This window comes from Scardinius erythrophthalmus (genome assembly GCF_964197995.2).
Source record: "Scardinius erythrophthalmus genome assembly, chromosome: 14".
Classification (NCBI taxonomy): domain Eukaryota; kingdom Metazoa; phylum Chordata; class Actinopteri; order Cypriniformes; family Leuciscidae; genus Scardinius; species Scardinius erythrophthalmus.
In genome coordinates, this window is record NC_138234.1 from 5,985,055 (window position 1) to 6,006,925 (window position 21,871).

General features: G+C 37.7%; 2 protein-coding genes across 3 annotated transcripts in view; one reads left to right on the forward strand and one right to left on the reverse strand.

Moving 5' to 3' along the window:
• The window catches only part of cers4a (ceramide synthase 4a), a 33,900-nt gene extending 15,134 nt beyond the window's left edge, over window positions 1-18,766 (forward strand). The window contains exons 1-11 of one of the 2 annotated variants that reach the window (XM_081385214.1): window positions 10,271-10,712; window positions 11,711-11,890; window positions 13,114-13,231; window positions 14,011-14,129; window positions 14,226-14,283; window positions 15,465-15,515; window positions 16,298-16,390; window positions 16,476-16,604; window positions 17,002-17,108; window positions 17,234-17,390; window positions 17,524-18,766. In XM_081385214.1, coding sequence (XP_081241340.1) covers window positions 10,711-10,712; window positions 11,711-11,890; window positions 13,114-13,231; window positions 14,011-14,129; window positions 14,226-14,283; window positions 15,465-15,515; window positions 16,298-16,390; window positions 16,476-16,604; window positions 17,002-17,108; window positions 17,234-17,390; window positions 17,524-17,715 — 1,206 coding nt within the window. In that variant the 5' untranslated portion in view covers window positions 10,271-10,710 and the 3' untranslated portion in view covers window positions 17,716-18,766. Of the gene's footprint in view, window positions 1-10,270; window positions 10,713-11,710; window positions 11,891-13,113; window positions 13,232-14,010; window positions 14,130-14,225; window positions 14,284-15,464; window positions 15,516-16,297; window positions 16,391-16,475; window positions 16,605-17,001; window positions 17,109-17,233; window positions 17,391-17,523 lie in introns of those variants that run through there. The other variant, XM_081385213.1, reaches the window with a different exon arrangement.
• LOC308702395 (kelch-like protein 23) lies at window positions 18,666-21,430 on the reverse strand. The gene is made up of 3 exons (XM_081385212.1): window positions 20,453-21,430; window positions 19,455-19,863; window positions 18,666-19,187 (listed from the first exon to the last, which is right to left on the reverse strand). The coding sequence occupies exons 1-3, from the start codon at window positions 21,402-21,404 to the stop codon at window positions 18,881-18,883; spliced, it is 1,668 nt and encodes a 555-aa protein (XP_081241338.1). The 5' UTR covers window positions 21,405-21,430; the 3' UTR covers window positions 18,666-18,880.
• Window positions 21,431-21,871: the final 441 nt, after the last annotated feature.

The following is a 21,871-nucleotide window of genomic DNA, read 5'->3' on the forward strand; positions in this document are numbered from 1 at the left end:
CCCAGTGCAGCATGGGATACATTTAGCAGGGCACGGCCACTTAAGATGGGAGTGGAATGCAGTCTTCCTCAGCGAAACTCACTCTCGGCCGGCACAGAGAGGTCATTTTTCAAACCGATGCCTAAACAGACTTCTCGCTCTGTTAAGGTTAAGCGTGGTTTGCGTTCAATGACCGAATTCCAATACAAGATTGAATGAGCCCGAAAATTTGAATGAGTTGAGAGTGAGTCCTACGTGAAAAACTGTATAGTGGTGTGACCTCTTTTCTAGCAAAATATGAAGTTTAATTTTACCATTCGTCATTAGGGAAATATAATAGATGTATTTTGTAACAATTTAATTGTTTAAAATCTAATGCTTTGACTTTAATTGAGATCCAATGGAAACTTGTTTCCACTTCAAAAAAAAAAAAAATTTATTGCGACTTCTCATAGTTGCGACTTTTATTTCTCATCGTTTAGTTGTGACTTATTTTCTAATCGCAACTCTTATAATTGTGACTTAAAATATTAAATAAGCAACTTTATATCTCAACTATTTCTCCTAATTGCATCTTTTTATCTTACAATTGTAAATATTTCTCGTAAATTTGCGACTTTATTTCTCACAATTGCGACTTTTATTTCTTGTAGTTGTTACTTTTCTAATTGCAACTTTTTTCTCACAATTGCGACTTTTATTTTTCATAATTGTGACTTATTTTCTAATCGCAACTTTTTATTTCACCATTGTGATTTTTTTCTCACAATTGCAACTTTTATTTCTTGTATTTGCAACTTTTTATCTCACAAGTGATTTTTTTCTCGTAAAAAAAAAAAAATCTTTTTCTGCGACTATTTCTCACAGTTGCTGCTGTTATTTCTCATAGTTGTGACTTATTTTCTAATTGCAAGTTTTTATTTAACCATTTTGATTCTTTCTCGTAGTTACAACTTTATTTCACACAATTACGACTTTTTGACTTTCAGTCTTAATATTGCTGCAATTTTGACTTCATAAATATAAAAGTTTCATGAAAATGTTGCCTGTAGTTGGTTAGTTGTATGGCTGAGCAGGAATGTGATTCCTGCGGTTTGTCACCACACTTCACCTCATCCTGTCTCTTCGTTTCAGTCTCGGCCCTTGTGAGGTTTACAGTAAAGTGAGGTGAATTCCTGACCGTGATCAGGCACGTTCTGGAAATCTGTGGAAACCCATAATGAAGAGTGTGAGGGGGTGCAGGTTAGATGGGGCAGGATATAGATGCTGTGTCCTGCTGATTTGGGGTTTGCCTGTGAGTTAGGAGTTGTCAATTGGGCCTTTTGTTGCAGGGTAGCATCTCAATGTTGTGTGTGGCCGCTAATGAGGAACTGATTAGCACCTTTCAATAACAGCTGAGACAATCCACCCCCTGCAGAAAGCCAAGGGCAACCAAATTAACCTTGCTCAATAAAACTATCGAATGTTATTTCTGAATATTCCTGAGTCACCCAAACCACAGCAGGGTTTTCCCAACCAGGGGTTAGCGGACCCCTAGAGGTTCATAATGAAACTGCAGGGAGCATGTGAGATTGTGATAGAAGTATTTAAAATAAATAAATAAATAAATAAGATTAAATCAATGACATCTTATGATTTTATATATTTTTTTATTTTAATTAAATTATTTTAATTATTTTCAAATAATATAAAGATTTAATGATGTTGATTGAAAAATGTTTTACATTTTATATATATATATATATATATATATATATATATATATATATATATAAATAAAATGCATGCAAAACATTTTTCAATATACAGTATATATGTATGTATATATATTATTATTATTATTATTATTATATTATTTTTAAATGTATTTATTTTACATAAGATACCAAGAAAGTAGATTGTTGTGATTGGTCGACTCTGCTCTGATTGGTCAGACAGCTCAGTCTGTTGTGATTGGTCTACTCTGCTCTGATTGGTCAGACAGCTCAGTCTGTTGTGATTGGTCGACTCTGCTCTGATTGGTCAGAATGCCCAGTCTGTTGAGATTGGTCCACTCTGCTCTGATTGGTCAGACAGCTCAGTCTGTTGTGATTGGTCGACTCTGCTCTGATTGGTCAGAATGCCCAGTCTGTTGAGATTGGTCTACTCTGCTCTGATTGGTCAGACAGCTCAGTCTGTTGTGATTGGTCTACTCTGCTCTGATTGGTCAAACAGCTCAGTCTGTTGTGATTGGTCTACTCTGCTCTGATTGGTCAGACAGCTCAGTCTGTTGTGATTGGTCCACTCTGCTCTGATTGGTCAGATGTCCTAGTCTGTTTTGATTGGTCCACTCTGCTCTGATTGGTCAGATGTCTGTTTTGATTGGTCCACTCTGCTCTGATTGTTCAGATGGCCTAGACTGTTTTAATTAGTCAGTGTGTGACAGAAACGAAAGCGTATAAGCATAACTGAATCTCAGCTCTTCCTCAGCACTTGATACACAGTGATACAAATAGGAACAATGGATTAATCGTTTAGAATTGCTAATATAGTTAAAAAAGCATAATGGGGCACTTTAAATAACCCCTTTTGTCTTGACACTGTTGACCTGCTAAACTCTATAAATCTGCCTCATTATATTAATGAAGTAATACTGTACACTGAATCCAAAAAAGACTTTGTGCCAGAAAGCTGCTGCATGACTGCAATCCTCCTCATACCACAACTGAGTTTCCACATATGATGGCTATTATCCTCAGGCCGGTGTGTCCTTGTAAATGACTCAGTTGGAACAGAATTAACTGCTTTGATAATGATAATCATTCATGAAATGACAACGAACGATGATCTCACGCAGAGAAGACCTGAGATCATCTGAGGACAATGAAAGACTAGGGGAACAGCATGTTGTTACTCTGGTCTTTTTGATGGTTAAATGCTATGACCAAATCAGTTAACGTTTACAACAAAACCTCATGTCTGTATTGAGTACTTCCTGTCTGAACGGTGTTTCTGAATGACTGTAGTGCAGGGGCTAGACAAAAAATACATTTTCAATTAAATTTTTTTTTTTTTAAATAAGTCATTTTTCAAGTGGACAACTAAACTTCCGATGCATTTAAAAATCAATTTCTGTATCATTTTATTGTTATATTTAACTTCACTGAAGAAAGAAAAATACATTTCCATGATATATATGTATTGTGGATGGATATCACAGCATTGCTCTGTAGTTGCTGGGTTTTTTAGAGTGGTTTTAACATATTACTATATGGTTGCTAGGGGGTTAAGAGTGTTTTTAACATGTTACTATGCGGTTGCTAGGCTGTTTAGAGATGCTTTAACATGTTGCTATGTGGTTGCTGAGGGGTTTAGAGTGGATTTAATATGTTGCTATGCGGTTGCTAGGGTGTTTAGAGTGGTTTTAACATGTTGCTATGCGGTTGCTAGGGTGTTTAGAGATGCTTTAACATCTCTAAACACCCTAGCAACCGCATAGCAACATGTTAAAACCACTCTAAACACCCTAGCAACCGCATAGCAACATGGTTGCTGAGGGGTTTAGAGTGTTTTTAACATGTTACTATGTGGTTGCTAGAGTGTTTAGAGATGTTTTTACATGTTGCTATGTGGTTGCTGGGGTGTTTAGAGTGGTTTTAACATGTTGCTATGCGGTTGCTAGGGTGTTTAGAGATGCTTTAACATGTTGCTATGCAGTTGCTAGGGTATTTAGAGATGCTTTAACATGTTGCTATGTGGTTGCTGGGGTCTTTAGAGTAGTTTTAACATGTTGTAATGCAGTTGCTAGGGTGTTTAGAGATGCTTTAACATGTTGCTATGTGGTTGCTGAGGGGTTAAGAGTGGATTTAATATGTTGCTATGCGGTTGCTGGGGTGTTTAGAGTGGTTTTAATGTGCTTAGAGTGGTTTTGACATGTTGCTATGCAGTTGCTGGGGTGTTAAGAGATGCTTTAACATGTTGCTATATAGTTGCTGAGGGGTTTAGAGTGGATTTAACATGTTGCTGGGTGTTCTGGGTGACAGAATTATTATTATTATTTTTTTTTTTTTTTTACAAATTCATGATAGCATTGTTGTTCACTTGTATTGCCAATTTGAAATGTATAACTGATATTATTGATTGATCTTGGTATCTTTCTTTTGGACGCTGTACTTGTTTGCCCATAGAAAACAGCTGCTGAAGATGTTAACAAGATGGCCGCCAAGTGACGCTTGACCTTTTTTTCTGTGTGGTAAGTAGATCTCTGTTGTCTGTGAGGATTTGAAAGCGAGCCAAATAACAAAGTATTTGTTTTTTAATAGAATTACAACCATTCCTTGTAAATTAGAAGCAGGACGGGCTTCTACAGGAAACATTTGTGAATGATTCATGATGCACTTGTTCATTATATACATTTTGAACAAAAAAAAAAAACTTCCAACTATCCAACATACAGGCTTTACCCATTACAACCAAGATGGTTCTGACAGCTTGCCATATATCTTAGCAGTTGTTAGGGTTTTCTGAGTGGTTGCTAGGAAGTTGTTTGGAGTGTTTATGGCTTGTTGCTATGACCTTGCTAGGTGGTTGCTGGGGTCTGCCTTAGATGTTCTGGCTGGTTTCTGGGGTGCTCTGGTTGGTTGCTAGGCTGTTACTAGAGTATTTTGACTGGTTGCTAGAGTGTTTTGGCTGGTTGCTAACAGGGTTGTTCTAGGTGGTTTCTTGAATGATTTGGCTGGTTGCTTGGTAGTTTCTAAAGGGGTTTGGCTGGTTGCTAGCTAGGTTGTTCTAGATGGTTTCTAGGATGTTCTGGCTGGTTGCTAGGCAGTTGCTAGAGTGTTTTTGGTTCATTGCTTGGTTGTTCTAGGTTATTTCTAGGTTGTTTTGCCTGGTTGCTAGGCAGTTGCTATAATGTATTGGCTGGGTGCTAAACATGCTAAAGTTTTGGTTGGTTGCTAGGTTGTTCTAGGTGGTTTCTTGGATGTTCTGGCTGGTTGCTATGCAGTTACTAGCGTATTTTAACATGTTGCTAGGCAGTTGCTTGAGTGTTTTGGCTGGTTGTTAGGTTGTTCTAGGTGGTTTCTAGGGTTCTCTGGCTGGTTGCTAGGTAGTTACAAGTGTGTTCTGGGTGTTTCTAGGTTGCTTTAATGTATTTAGCTACTTACAATCTGTGTTAATTGTCTCTGAGCATTAGATTATTTCAGTATGTGCATTTTTTGGGACAGAATGACCATGAACTTCATCTCCCTGTCCCTGTTTCTCTTCAACACCTCCACAAGACATTTGCTGCCTCCGCAGAGAGGATAAGACTTGGAAATATTGGCTCAACATGCTGGAAACGTGAGCGGGGGGTTTAGTCTGAAAGACCAGACTGGGTCGTATCAGTTTAGATTGTGTCTAAATTAATTTTTGATGTAGAAAATACCAAAATACGAAATTGATTTAGCCTCTTTGGTCTCCTCGTTTGTTTTTCACTGAGCAAATAAATCTCACAATCAGAGACATCGCTTTGGCATGACATTACAGAAACACACATGGCTCACTGCTGAAAGATTGCTTGTTTTTGTGCAATACACTAGTATCATAAACTAAACAGCAAGGTCTTTCATGCTGTGATTGCAACTGCCAACAAAGAAACGTGACTTAACAAATGTGGCATTGCGCCCTCTGCTGAAACTACAGCAGACGTGCAGCCATTAAAAATGAATGTATGGCTTTGAAGTATAAAGCAGAAATAATACTGCAAAAAACTGCATTTTAACTATTTTTCTTGACCCATTATTATAGACTTCAAAGTATAAAAAAAATGATTGAATTTATTTCCCAGAATTAATTTTGACTGGTTATTATTTCCAGAATATAAATAGTGGCACTTACTGAATTAAGGCCCATTTACATCAAGAAATATAATTATGGCTGTGTTCAAAATCACCCCCTATACCCTCATTCGCTATTCCCTACATTACTCCACTAATACAGTCCACTTGAAGGAGTGAATGAAAACGAGAGAGTGAATTCGGGCACAGTGCCGGAAGGGCTGCTGCTTTTGCATAGTTTGTGCTTGTTGTTTAATAATGAACATCGTGCGCTCGAAATTTTCGAGCTTTTTAGAGCAGGATGGATTCTGATTGGCTGTTAATATTTTTATCGTTCATCAGTCGTTCACAAATCGTTCTGAAAGTGATCCCAACCATATAGTTTCACTGTGTCTTTATCATTATAGTTGTGGCTATACTTTAAAATTTAGAACGATTTTTAAAACATATATTGTTATCGTTCTCGTCCTTGGTGTGAACGGGCCTTTAAAAATGCAACATAATGAAGTAGTGTGTTTGAAATGTTTATGTATTCTGTTTTACAAACTATTTTACAAACAGTGTTGAGTGTGCACCAGCTAACAAAAATATGTTCTAATAACGTTCCCATCAAGTTATGAAAACGTTAAGTCTGAATGTTCTATGAAAACTTTAAATGTTCTAAAAACGTGTTTTATTGGTTATTATGCGAACATTAAAAGTGCAGAAAACGATTTCTGAGAAACACTGCTGATATTTGAAATCACCAAAACAAACACGGCCCTACCCAAAAGTATCACACCGCTCTCTTGATGGCTCCACCCCCAAATTTACAAACATGCTATGCAACACAGGCACCTCCCCTCTCATGATTGGACACGCCCCTTACTGCTGATTGGCTACAATTGTGTTTTTGCGCTCGGTCCGATCCACTTTCAACAGCGTTTCTCAGAAATCGCTTACTGCACCTTTAAAGGAACATTCCACTTTTTCATTCTACAAACATTACTACAAGGTTACTTTTGAAAGTTCTCTGAACATTCCGCAAAAAGTAGTAACATTTAAAAATACATTCGATGAACGTACAAGTGTATTCAGAGAAATAACATTTTGAGAACTTTATTAAAGATAACTCTTAAAGGGATAGAGAAAATGAAAATTACCACATGGTTTACCCTCAAGCCATCCTAGGTGTATATGACATTCTTCTTTCAGACGAATACAGAGAATTATGTATATTAAAAAATGTCCTGGCTTTTCCAAGCTTTATAATGACAGTGAATGGCTGTTTCTGTTTTGAAGTCCATAAAAGTGCATCTATCTATCTATCATAAAAGTGCATCTATCCATCCAGTTTTCATTTTTGGGTGAACTATCCCTTTAATATTGTTGGATAGAATGCTTGGTAGTGTGCAGAAGTGTTCCTTTCATTTTGCACATAGGTGTAACATCATGCAAACATTGCATTGTGGGAAATAATCTTCCATGTAGAAAACTGGATACTCTGCACACTATACATACTACATACTGCAGAATTAGTAGGCCGCACTCCCTGCTGTTGTTTGGCTTCACAGTCGAGCGGTTTGGCCCTCAGCGCTCGGATCGCGGGCATTATTAGAGGTTTGCCCACAAAGACATCCTGGCACTCCGCCAGTTCCCTACTTTATACTACTCGTTACTTCTTTCACACACTTTTTTCTCAATTATGGCTCAGACATGTGAGCTGAACTGAGGTGGAATTGGCAGAAAGGAAAAAACAAAAGGCCCTTGTGCTTCCTAACATTAATCTAAGTGGATGAACTTTTTTTTTTTAAAGCTTGCAAGGCATTGTTTCCACAGTACACAGAACTGCAGCGTATACTCTACAAGTATACTGAACTATCCAGCAAACAAGATTCACCCGTTAAAACCCTACAGCTGGAGATCTAAGGTGGTTTTGAGAGTGTGTTATTGGCTGTCTTGACTGATTTTAAGCATTTGCTGTGTTTTGGGTGGTTGCTAGGCTGTTGCTAGGGTGTTTCAGCATGTTGCTAGGCAGTTGCCAGAGTGTTTTGTCTGGTTGTTAGGCAGTTGCTAAAGTGTTTTGACTGGTTTCTAGGCAGTTGCTAGAGTGTTTTGGCTGGCTGTTAGGCAGTTGCCAGAGTGTTTTGACTGGTTTCCAGGCAGTTTCTAGAGTGTTTTGGCTGGTTGTTAGGCAGTTGCTAGAGTGTTTTTTGGTTGGTTGTTAGGCAGTTGCTAGAGTGTTTTGGCTGGTTGTTAGGCAGTTGCTAGAGTGTTTTGACTGGTTTCCAGGCAGTTGCTAGAGTGTTTTGGCTGGTTGTTAGGCAGTTTCTAGAGTGTTTTGGCTGGTTGTTAGGCAGTTGCTAGAGTGTTTTTTGGTTGGTTGTTAGGCAGTTGCTAGAGTGTTTTGACTGGTTTCCAGGCAGTTGCTAGAGTGTTTTGGCTGGTTGTTAGGCAGTTACTAGAGTGTTTTGGCTGGCTGTTAGGCAGTTTCTAGAGTGTCTTGGCTGGCTGTTAGGCAGTTGCTAGAGTGTTTTGGATGGTTGTTAGGCAGTTACTAGAGTGTTTTGGCTGGCTGTTAGGCAGTTTCTAGAGTGTCTTGGCTGGCTGTTAGGCAGTTGCTAGAGTGTTTTGGATGGTTGTTAGGCAGTTACTAGAGTGTTTTTTGGTTGGTTGTTAGGCAGTTGCTAGAGTGTTTTGGCTGGCTGTTAGGCAGTTACTAGAGTGTTTTGGCTGGTTGTTAGGCAGTTACTAGAGTGTTTTGGCTGGCTGTTAGGCAGTTTCTAGAGTGTTTTGGCTGGCTGTTAGGCAGTTGCTAGAGTGTTTTTTAGTTGGTTGTTAGGCAGTTGCTAGAGTGTTTTGACTGGTTTCCAGGCAGTTGCTAGAGTGTTTTGGTTGGTTGTTAGGCAGTTGCTAGTGTTTTGGCTGGCTGTTAGGCAGTTACTAGAGTGTTTTGGCTGGCTGTTAGGCAGTTACTAGAATGTTTTTTGGTTGGTTGTTAGGCAGTTGCTAGAGTGTTTTGGCTGGCTGTTAGGCAGTTACTAGAGTGTTTTGGCTGGTTGTTAGGCAGTTACTAGAGTGTTTTGGCTGGCTGTTAGGCAGTTTCTAGAGTGTTTCGGCTGGCTGTTAGGCAGTTGCTAGAGTGTTTTTTAGTTGGTTGTTAGGCAGTTGCTAGAGTGTTTTGACTGGTTTCCAGGCAGTTGCTAGAGTGTTTTGGTTGGTTGTTAGGCAGTTGCTAGTGTTTTGGCTGGCTGTTAGGCAGTTGCTAGAGTGTTTTTTAGTTGGTTGTTAGGCAGTTGCTAGAGTGTTTTTTGGCTGGCTGTTAGGCAGTTACTAGAGTGTTTTGGCTGGCTGTTAGGCAGTTACTAGAGTGTTTTGGCTGGCTGTTAGGCAGTTGCTAGAGTGTTTTGGCTGGTTGTTAGGCAGTTACTAGAGTGTTTTTTGGTTGGTTGTTAGGCAGTTGCTAGAGTGTTTTGGCTGGCTGTTAGGCAGTTGCTAGAGTGTTTTGGCTGGTTGTTAGGCAGTTACTAGAGTGTTTTGGCTGGCTGTTAGGCAGTTTCTAGAGTGTTTTGGCTGGCTGTTAGGCAGTTGCTAGAGTGTTTTTTAGTTGGTTGTTAGGCAGTTGCTAGAGTGTTTTGACTGGTTTCCAGGCAGTTGCTAGAGTGTTTTGGTTGGTTGTTAGGCAGTTGCTAGTGTTTTGGCTGGCTGTTAGGCAGTTGCTAGAGTGTTTTTTAGTTGGTTGTTAGGCAGTTTGAGTGTTTTGGCTGGTTGCTAAAGGCAGTTGCTAGAGAGGTTGGCTGGTTTATATTTAAATTGCATTGATAAATTACATTGAAGTTATCTAATTATTTTAGAAAAGCAGAGAGAATGTGATTTACATTATGAAGCCAAATTCGGCTGGCATTATGGAAACAGTGAATACATATGTACAACATTAAGTCCGTCCTTAATATTTTTTATGTTTACATTGGCTTTTAGCCACATGTTAATGCTCTGCAGTCTGGGAAAACATGCATATTAAAAGCCAAATAAAGCGTGCGCAATGCACTTTACAGGACTGTCATTAGCTGGAACAAATGACCTGTGCAAACATATGTTTTCAGAAAGATGGAGTATGTGCTGTTAACAATATGCTTAAGAGATCTTTTCAACAATTAATAAACATGTTGTTTCCTCCTTTTGAAATCCCCTCTGATATGAAAACTGACGGAGCGAGACAGACAGGACTGACGGACATTCATATTGACACTGAAAGTTGGCAGAGCTTCTAAACTCCTGTCAAGTCATTTTCTTGGCAGAAACACTAAACAGGAAAAGGCTTAGAGGCATATTTGTTATGCTGAAATCAAAAGTCTCAATAGCACATATTTTTTTATATGTGCCATTGAGACTTTTGATTTCAGCATAACCAGATCCTGCTTGATCATATCTTCAAAAAATTCTCATGGTCAGTCAACACGTACAAAGATAGATAGTGTTAGATGTTCATCTAATGGTCGGTAGGGGGCGTCTACACTGGTGTTAGTGGAAAGCAAAGCACCTTACAGTCAGCATGATGTTTCCTTTCCTCCCTGATGGAGAGAAAGACGGAGGAGATGCTGCTTCTATTGCGGAAATTTCCAGTTTCTCCGGCGTTTTCATGGATTCTCGCGACTCTGGGATAATTTCATGAATGCAGGACCAGTTTTATTCGTGGAAGCTCCTAAAAGACTAAAAAACAGAGGTCGATGTGGTGGATGAGAGTTGATGTCGTCGACACGGTCGCGCACATTCCTACGAATTCGCCGGAAGATTCTGCGCGAGGGATTGTTTTTATTTCGATGTAGAGCGATCATGATGATGGATGCTGTTTATATCGAATAACTGGATTGATTATAATAATAATAAAACGTATAAAGACGCTTGAAGAGGCCTGTGTCCTGCTTTAACTGAAATCATCACCTCTCATCATTGAAGCATGTAGGCTACTGTAGTAAATGACTTTTTAAAATTATAAATCGCCTATAAGTAAATACTAACATGCTCGTTGTTTTCTTTATAAAAACGTAATATTATATATTTGATCTAATTTATTTAAACTCAACTGTCAGAGTGATGCATTTATCATTGCAACTGCTTAAAATGACATTTTAAAGCAGTATAGTTCATTTAAAAAATGACTGTTATGTCATTACTTTGTTTTTATATAAAGAGTTTGTATATTATATTGTAGCCTACCAGCTACTGCTGACTGAATTATCTGTGTCATCGTTAGATGTTTTATCTGCTGTATTAAGTGAGGAGCCTTTTATGACTTTCTCCTTATATTGTTTTCTTTACAACAACTGAACGTTCTCAATTATTGTCTTGTAATATGACACTGACGAAGGCAAAGACCCGAAACTTTTGTCAACTTTATCTCCTGTCTATAATAAAAGATTTTTAGAGTGCAGACTTTTTATTTTTGCATTTCTTATTAATACTAGCCTACAATAATAAATCGCAAATAATTATGGATTTTGTCGAATTTAACATCTTTTTTTAGATTTATATCCCAGATGATTTGTTACAATTTTTTTACGACTAATATGTGGGATAGTTTATTGCGATTTAGTCTGATTTGTTTTAAAAAATTCGGCCTGAAAACTATTATCGAATAATCGCTGTGGAGTCGTGACGTCATAGAGGCCGCTAAAATAAAAGTAGAAAATATGTTTCTCGTAATATTATAGATTTTATCTATTTTATTTAAACTTGGCTGTCAGAGTGATGCATTCAACACATAGCAACCGCTCAAAATGTACATTTTAAAGCAGTAGTTCATAAAAAAAAATAAAAAAAATTATTATTATATAGAGTTTGTGAATTATATCGTTCCAGCTACGGCTGACTGAATTATCTGTGTCATCAGTAGATGGTTTATCTGCTGTAATAAGTTAGCAGCCTTTTATGACTTTCTCCTTATACTGTGTCTATAGGGTTGAGGAACTTGTAAACCAGTGGATCTGGCGGCAGGACTTCTGGCTTCCTCCTGGCATCACATGGAAAGATATCGCAGACGGGACATCAGACGGAGGTCGGCATCCCGTACCCCGTGACCTGCTCATCTGCCTGCCCTTGGCCCTGGGTTTCATCGCCCTGCGCTTTGTTTTTGAAAGGTCGATATCAATATCATGTCTTCATTGAATTATGTTTAAATGTATTACATATCTGAAGAACATAGTGCTCTGTAGCTTTAAATTAAAGCTTGCTTCTACGCATGCGCAAGTATGTGTTGTTATGCTTGCATGTTGAACTCCTGTATCTCCACCTGTAAAGATATAAGTTGTTAAATTAATCTTTGCCTTACTGCTCGTCATTCAACAGTTACATTAATGCAGAGCATTGTCTAAGTAGGCACAAACTCTGATTGGTCCTTCATAAATACTTATTATTTATTTATCTATCTATTGTTAATGAGAATTAAGCATATTTCCCATCTAATCCAACTCATTAAAGTAATGCAAAGTTTTTTTACTACACTATAATTATAAAACATAATATATCATATCATATCATATCATATCATATCATAATATATCATATACCATAATAATATATCAGCCAATCATGAATCACCTCAACACTTCCTAACTCCGTCCTAGCAACCATTGTCGAGCACCTTAGCAACCAAAATCCAAAGAGGGATATCTTCCATTCTGAATGTCACAGACGAATGGGAGTTGGTTTATATCATTCATACTGACAAGTAGCCTTTGGAGTTTTATCATTGGCAGCTCCCTAGCAACCAAACAGAATACCCTAGCAACTGTTTAGCAAGACCTATATCTCTGCATCAGAACATCATATAGAGATGGGGGTTGGCTCGTTTGTTTCGGTTGGGAAACAGTCTGTAAATATCACCATGAATATGTGATATTCACAGCCTAGCAACCGTTTAGATCCACCTAGCAAACATATTGCAACATATAGAAGCCATATTTCAGCTCCACAACATCGTACAGACATGGTTGTTGGCTCGTATGCAATCATGTACAACATTGTAGCAACTATCCGAGCAACCGAGTGGCGAGTTTTGCCACTGCAAGCACCACTCACATTTTCTTCAGAAAATGTACATTCTAGTTTTTAATAATATACAATTTTTAACCCGGTGCAATGTGATGCATTGACGCAAAAGTGTTGTGTGATGTGAAAACAATGTCAACCAATCAGAAGATATTTCATGTTAAATGCATATTTATGAGAGGCAATATTTTGGACCAATGAGTTTCGCTGTGGGCGGGGCTAACAAGAATTATGCAAATCAACAAAATGTTGCTTGTCTAAACAAATGTGAACCCTGTCACTCTCTTAACAATAGCCATTGTGTGTCCCGTAGGGTTGTGGCGTTGCCACTCAGCCGATGGTTGGGTGTCCGTGACAGGGTTTGGGTTCATGTCACGCCTGTCCCGAAGCTGGAGGCGTTTTACCTGGAGAAGAAGAAGCAGCCGTCACAGGTTAGTGAGTCACGTGCACCTGTGTGTGCCAAGAGAATGAGATATTTCATTCTGTTTATCAACATCAGAGGCTCTGATGTCAGATGATGAAGAGCATAAGCACGAGGATGTAGCACACAAATATTGGCTGCAATTGTGAGTTTTTAATTAAATATATCTGTTTTATCAATATTTTTCAGTATTTAACAAAAAAATATCCTTTTTCTTTTCTTCTTTTTTTCTGCATTTTTGTTGCAATGCATTTTGGGATTGCATTCTCCATGAATTATACATTCAGTGCTGACTTAGATTTGGGCCAAAATGATGTGCAGGCAGCAAAACATTAGAATGTAATATTAAACATTTATAAATTATTAATAATTTATAAATAAAAATATAAATAAGTTTTAGTCATTGTTAATGATTATAAAGCATGTTTAATAAGATAATTAATAATCTAAGATAATTATATTAAAGTAAAACATATTTAATTAAGTAAATATTTGAATAAATCATTAAATAGTTAATAAAAACATTGAAAATCATTACATATTAATAATTATTAAATCAGACAGATTAATAAATGTCTGTTGTATATATATATATATATATATATATATATATATATATATATATATATATTATAGTAGTGATAAGTAATAAAATGAGTCACAATGTAATTATGTATTGAATTTTGAAATATATTTCTTTTAATATTTCCTTTAATTTTAGGGTAAAAAATTAACACGGTTTGGGGAAAGGCCCTTTTAGTTTGACAGTGTCTTTGTGTTTTTCTTCAGAATGATTTGGTGGTTCTGGAAAAGCACTGCAGACTCACTCAGCGCCAAATCCAGACCTGGCTGCGTCAGCGCCGGAACCAGGACAGACCCAGCAACACCAGGAAGTTCTGCGAAGCTTCGTATGTTCACATATTTTCTACCTAAAATGAGGCCACATCATAATTTGTGACTGGTTTGCATTCGATTAGACTGATCTTTTCTGTCTGGTTTCTCAGGTGGAGGTTTGTCTTTTATCTCATTGCGTTCTCAGCTGGTCTCATCTCCCTGATTAATGTGAGTATCTCCAACGAGGTACTATCTTTCTAATCTAAAGCATCTTACCAATTCTTTCCTCAGAACTGACCCCCTCATGATCACCTTTGTAAGTAAATATAATGAAATATCGAGATGTGGCTGATAATTTCAGAAGATGTTTTTATTTTTAGCATTTCATTTGAAAACTCATTTTCAACTTGAAAAATAATTTTATAGTTTTTAATTTTTAATTTTAATTTTTTTGTTACTATGAAAAATGATTTCTTTAAATTAAGACACTACTTGCACTATTTGCTTCCATAAGTTGTCTTCTTTTAGACTTATGGAAAGAAAACATCCCAAATACAAATGTAAGTTTTTTATATTACTGCAATGTATCTATTTGCGTCTGTAGATTTCAGTTACAATACATATCTTTAAAGGCCGTTCTCTCAAAATGATTTTTTTTCTCCACTTCAGTAGCACTTATACACACCAAACTTTACAGTTTTATTCCCTTCTATATTCTGAAGGTTTTTACTGAGGGGTTTGTTGATACAGTATAATTCACCTGATTTATTTAACATTTAACTTAAAAAAACATGGAGAAAATGTATTTTTTCTGGCTGTTGACAGTATTTTCTGATTTCTGGACTAATAAAAAGAGAAATCCAAAATCTCTTCTGTAAAAACATTTAACTCTAACATGTCAACAAAACCAGACAATAATTTTGAACCTGGCTTTATCCAGTGTTTAGATTAATGTTCTGGAAATGTATGCAAATTAGTCCATATTGAATTAGATCATGCATAATTTGCATATTTAAACATAAAATTCTTAATGTACTCTGATTAATAAACTGGGGAAGGTATGGTGGTATCTAATAGTTACATTTTTTTACCCTATTCACCTGTGATGTCTTGCCTTGAGAAAGTGAAGAAAGTAAAGAAGTTGAGAATTTTTTTTGTTTAAATATTTATTTTATTTAAAGTTAAATATTTCTAGAGATAACTATCTATCTGTCTATCTATATTAAAAATGTAGTAAAATTAATCATAAAAAAAAAAAATCTTAATAATCTCTAAATTGGTGGTCCTTTTATGAACAATAAATTGGTGCATGTTACTCCAAAGTAAAAAAAAAAAGAAGTGTTTTTGTAATCAAAACTTAGCTTTTGCACATTCTCATTTAATAATTTTTGTCAAATTATGTTCTTCAGACCCCATGGTTTTGGGATCATCGGGAATGCTGGCACGGATACCCAAGACAGGTCCGTAACAAACGACTCTCAACACACGCTCACTTCCTGTGAACAATCCCAGGAACTTCATCCACTCTCTGTTGAGCCTCTTTGAAGGAGATTAGGCAGAAATCTGAGGAACTAGTCAGCGCCGCACCCTACGATACCATCAAAACAGTCATGATTCATCTTACAAGAGCCAAAAATATGTTGAAATCTTTTGTTTTCAGAAATTAAGGATAAAATGTTTCTGTTAACTTGCAAAATCAACCTTTCACTTGTTTGAATATTGGTGTTAATCTAAAACTAGATGAAAAATGTTTTTGTCAAGACAAACTTTGACGTTGGCTTAATAAAGGCCAGCGTAAGTAGTTTTAAAAATTTAAAGTTTAAAGGTTTTAGGTTTAAATCTTTTAATTCTAAAATAGTTTTATGTTCGAAGTAGATTTACAAAGTAGGTTTTAAGGCCAGAAAGAAAGATACATACATACATACATTGATGGTAGATAGAAAGATAGATCCATACAAACATACATAGATAGATACATAGATGCATACATACATACATACATAGATATTTACATGCATAGATAGATAGACAGATATATAGATCCATACATACATAGATAGATAGATAGATAGATAGATAGATAGATAGATAGATAGATAGATTCATACATACATTCATAGATAGATAGATAGATAGATAGACATATTTTTAATTATGTTAAGCCAACATAATAAGAGGAATAAAATTTGTAGTTGTGCTTTTCCAGATCATATTGTCATATTATTTCTGATTTCATCTGTAGGCCGTAGCAGAAGCTCAGTACTGGTATTACATCATGGAGTTGTCCTTCTACCTCTCGCTTCTGCTCTGCGTGTCTGTGGACATAAAGCGCAAAGTAAGTTTGACTCCTTCAACATGAACTTATAAGGATCTTATAATTGATAAATTGTGCTAATGTGTTTTATTTCCTGGTTGTGTAGGACTTCAAAGAGCAAATCATTCATCACATCGCCACCATTTTCCTCATCGCATTCTCGTACTGTGCGAATTATGTACGAGTGGGAACCCTGGTGATGCTCGTCCACGACTCCTCGGACTTCCTGCTGGAGGTAAATCGCTGAATTTGATTGGCTGCTCTGTGAGTCTCAGTCTTAGGATACATTAGTGAATAGTGATACAGTTGAAACAATAGTTTTATGGCTCCAATTGGCAATTAATTCAGACTTGTTCATTCAAATGCCCACAATATTCATTGCAGAAGTTTTTACTGTAAAAATAGCTTTGATCTTGTGAGATTTATTTTAGAAGTTGTTTCAGGTTCTTTTTGCTTCAGGGGTAAATAAATACCAGGAAATACATTATAGATTCACAAATTCCCCTTATTGAAAATATTAGTTTTTTCCTTAATAGTAACAGAATGAAGCACATAAACGACATTGACTTCCATCAGTTTATCGCTCGCATAAATAACCAATGTTTCATCTTTGTTTAATTGTTGATTTGCAGTCTGCTAAAATGTTTAATTACGCTGGATGGAGGAAGACGTGCGATGCCCTGTTTGTCATTTTCGCTGTGGTTTTCCTGGTAACTCGCCTCGTGGTTTTCCCGTGCAGGTAATAACTTCATCGCATCGTGTATGAAGGCATATTTAATTTGAAACGCTGATTTTTTTATACATTCTTCTCAAGTATAAGATGTCCAAATGGCTTAAAACATTACTTATAAACTTCATTTCCAGAGTTATCTATACAGCTGTGGTGGATTCATTGGACGTCTTTCTTCCGTACCCTGGTTATTATTTCTTAAACGGCCTATTGCTGGTTCTTCAAGCACTGCACATCTTCTGGGCTTGGTTGATTCTTCGAATGGTTCACAAATTTGTCTTTTTAGGCAAAGTAAGTATCAAAGTTTCTATCTCTTTAACTTTTTTCTAAGTGTTACAGAATAGTCATTTAAAGATTTAAAAAAGTAAATTATTTTTTAAGTGTTTCGGAATAGTCATATAAAAAACATCAATGTGTTTTTAAGGTGGAACGCGATGAACGGAGTGATGAAGAGAGTGAGGTTGATGAAGATGAAGTTGGAGAAGAAGAGTGCAGCAGGGAGCAGAAAAACGGTGCATTTAACTCAAAATTGGCATCATTGGCCAATAACTGTGTTTTGAACAATTTAACCAATCAAAGACGAAAAATGAATAGCAGAATGCCAAAAGCCAGATAGTAAAGCTACTTTAAGTATTTTTTTATGTTTAAACTTATTAAATGCCCTCCACTTCTCTTGACTTATCTTGTTTGTCAATGTCTAACTTTGATTTCAGATTGACAATGTTTTGGTTGTGTGATTTGGAGAACCTAATGCACTGATTGCATAGAACAAATACTACTACTTGTTTGCATTATTACATTACCATTAGAGTATACTGTATTTGATATGGGTTCAAAGCGCTGTCTTTAATTGGTTTAGTCGAATTAATCAAAGTGATGGCTGTGTAAAACTTAAACAGTAAAATAAATAGATTTTTAGGGGCATTCTTTTTAAATACTTTTAATAGAACAAAACATGGATATTTCAGTCTTCTAAGTTGTGTGAAAGTGTGAGCTTTCTGCAGTGGCTCTTGTTTTTCTAAATGGGCATTTGTGGACCACTTAGAAAAGACTTAGAACGCCATCTATTGGTGAAATATCCAATTGTCTTCGTGATTTTGCTACTGTTGCAAGGAACTACTGGGGCTTGTTGTTTTGTAAGATAGTACTTTTTGTTGTGCATTGCCTTACTAAACAAGAAATGCGATGATTTGTGCATAGAAATCTTAAAAGTAAAAGTGGGTAGTGGGATTTGAGGACTCTTATGTAGACCCCTTAATTTCTTGATTATTGAATCTGCTCTAAGGGCTAAATGTTTTTGTTGTTCTGCATAGGGCTGGAAATATATTCATATTTAGAATACATTCACACACCTAGCCTAAGTTGTTTATTTGCACCCTAGCCATAAACTGAGCCTTTGTCCGAAATCTGTGCATCTGTCCTACACTGTTTCACTTTTGTTTTACAATGACCTGTGATTGTTTTTGTATGTTTAGTTATTGGGATCTTACTGTGCTCTTATTTCATTAATACTAACATCCTGCAGATGTTATTTAACTTGTAATGATGACAGAAGAGGGATATATTATGAAATAATAACTTTCATCTTTAATACTGTGGTTTTATTGCATACTTGTTTCTCACTCCACCATTTTCTCTGTGACCTTTTGAATAACAATAAAAATGTTAAGAACAACGATCCTCATAAAATTAATTATCCCCAACCTTGCTCAACAAAATGTTTCTGTATTTGGTTTATTGCATGTCATTTGGCTGAAAGAAAGAACCGTGTTAACACGGCTTCAGAAGGGATTCACATGCATTGTGACAGAACCTCTTATGGGTACAGGACAGGGTATTTTATCATCAATTTCTAAGCAAGTGTCAATGTAAGGGTCCAGTAGGATCATGTTTGGTAATGTTTTGTTAATTTTCCTCTCGCTCAGTATGTAAATCTGCCCTTTTACTGTGGCACAGCTTGTGAAGAATTTGTTGTCCAGACAGTCCTCTTGAAGAATGGTCCACTCGTCTGTGTCGATGTCTAAGCGCAGAGCCTGTCCTCCCAGCAGATAGAGAGCTCCATTGAGCTCTGTTGCAAGAAGGTCGTAACTGGAAAAGAAGTACATGTGTACAAAACTGATACAGGACTGGTTGAAGTGGCATCTGTGCATTGCCTGAAAACAGGAGTTGGAAACTCTGGCCCTCGAGGTCCATTGTAATGCAAAGTTTAGCTTCAATCCTAATCTCACACACCTGCCAGTAGTTCTCAAGTAATCATGATTTTTCAGACTTGTTTGATGCAGGGCAGTGGACCGTGAGGGCCAGAATTGCCCAACTCTTCCCTAAAACAAATTGGACACAATTTAATTTACTCACCGTGGGAATGGAGAATATGACACCACGTCCCATTGGTCAACCTCTGGCCTGTACCTCTGAATCCCACTGTAAACTTCTCCATTCTCATCCAGACCACAGGCCACGTAAATACAAGTCCCCAAACTGACAGTAGCCGCCCTTTCCACAGCCCTCACCATGGGACTGACGCCGTCCCATTCTTCTGCTCCCAGAACCAACCTCTCAACGTCAGCCACAGGTCCCTCATCCATGCTACCGCCAAATACAAACAGCTTGAACTCCAGAGCCGCTGAGCAGTGGCTGTGTCTGGACTTCTGCATCGCCGGGCCGTCCACCCACCGCTCATTGGCACATTGATAAATGCTCACCCAATCCACGTTGTACCACAACACATCCCGGAAGTAGCCTCCAGTCACTACTATGCTGTCCCCTTAGAGAAAGAAATAGCATTTTAGATGGTGAGGAAAGTAAGACAAAGAATGTGAAATAACATCCCTATTCTGTTCCTGGAGATCTACCTTAATGCAAAGTTCCCAAATCAAACACCTAAACAAGCTCATTAAGATCAGGAACACTCGATAGTTACAAAACTGGTGTATTGGAGCAGGGTTGGAACTGAACTCTTCTGAAAGGAACTCTTCTTTTGCAGGGATGGATGGGATTGGCACCATCCACTGTAGGGGTGAAACTGATACTACAACTGCATTTCTTTCTTATGCGGTCCACAGAGAACAAATAAAGTTGTTTAACTTATGTATGACTGGACAATAACTGGTAATAGTTGTGGTTGGCTATTCATATTGCATAGCATTTTGGTTATATGCTGTTCTCTGCTCACCCTCTTGCACAAGTGTAGTACTTTTAATTGAGTAGCTCTACAGGAACAGGTTTGGGCACTCCTGACATAAAAGGCTTATATTGGGAAAGGCATGCAACACCTGATCAACCATTATCCAGATTATCGTTATGCTAACAACTTGTTGCAGGTTAAAATGTATAGGGCCAGATGAGGTTGTTACCTACTGCAGCCACAGAGTACTGCGTGAGACACTTCTTTTGCAGGGGTGGATGGGATTGCCACCTTCCACTGTAGGGGTGGAACTGGTACAGCAATTGCTCTTCTTGCTCATGCGACCCACCGAGAACAAACAGAGTTTCCTTTGAACGAGTTCTAGGGAAAGACCTGCCCATAGTCCAACTACTGGGCAAGTTATCGTTCAGTCTACAAATTAGCTTAGCACGTGGATCTGAACTGTTTATCTTGGTCAGAAGATCAGTAATGTAGGGAAGACTTAAGCACTCAGGCCTAACCAGGCCCACTAGTTCCATGAAGTCTTCTTCCCGACTTGGGGCAAATGCTGCCCAGCGAAGGGCCACGTCAAGGACCAGGTCTTCCCTGGGAATGCTTAAGTTGTCGCTAGCGAGGAGGTTGGCAATGCTTTCCTTTGAAAGGAACATAAAGTCCTGCTCGGAGGCTATGGCAGGTAGATGGGTCAAGGCTACTTCCCTTGCTGCGGCGTAGAGGTCCAGACAGCCAAGCTGCCAAGCATATGCCATCATTCCCAAACAGTTACTAAGATGCAATTGCCTTTCCAAGAACTTACAGCAGAGTAGCCGAGCCCTGTCCAACTGAAGGAAGTCGGCGGCCTCCAGAATATCAAGGACGTTCTTTCTGTCCAGGGTCAGCTTTAAGTTCTTTGTGAACTCCATTAGGGTGTGAAACTGCCGTAGTCCAACTCCCTTAATCTCAATGTGCTTCCTGGTGCTCTCCCGACCACCGCCAAAGAACAAGGCTCGGAAGTATGGACTCAGCTGGGCCAAATGCTTGCGGTTCACAAAGAATAACTCCCCCTCCACTTGGAGCACTACATCAGGAGCGACAATGACAGCATGCTGGTCCTCCTCAATGAAATCTTTCTCAGTTTCTGGGCTCCGAACATTGGAACCTACTTCTTGCTGTACACAAGCCATGACTGTGCACTCACCCTCCCACCACTTGCTTCTCTGTTGAAGCGAATCATGTGACATTTATAGCCTTGCCCTAGCCTGTCACATACTCTCCATGGGAATGGGGTCAGCAAGCAAAGGAATACAAGGGCTAAATATATCTTGGGTACAGTGCCTGATTTCAAAAAGCACACAAAATGCTTTTGTGAATATATTATAGGACATCGTTTTCAAGGATTATTATACACTGAAAGGCTGAAGTCAGTCTCCACTTCAAGGTTTGAAATGTGTACGTATGCAAGACTCAAGTCAATACTACAAGGGGTAGATTTTGGACAACTGAACAGCTCTAACCCATATGAGGATTTTACTTTGGGAAATATTCATGAATAAAAAAATTGTTTTAAATATCTATATGGCTCAAGAAATAAACTCCTTTAGTGAATACACTACATGGAGGGTTTAATGTATTTTCAATAAATATGCATTAA

Excerpts from the sequence above, each read along its gene's own strand:
- LOC308702395 (XM_081385212.1), bottom strand. The coding sequence starts at position 21,404 with ATGGCTTGTGTACAGCAAGAAGTAGGTTCCAATGTTCGGAGCCCAGAA. Across the intron at positions 19,864-20,452 it reads GTACTCTGTGGCTGCAGTAG|GGGACAGCATAGTAGTGACT; the intron begins GTAACAACCTCA and ends TCTTTCTCTAAG. Across the intron at positions 19,188-19,454 it reads TCATATTCTCCATTCCCACG|TTACGACCTTCTTGCAACAG; the intron begins GTGAGTAAATTA and ends CTTCTTTTCCAG.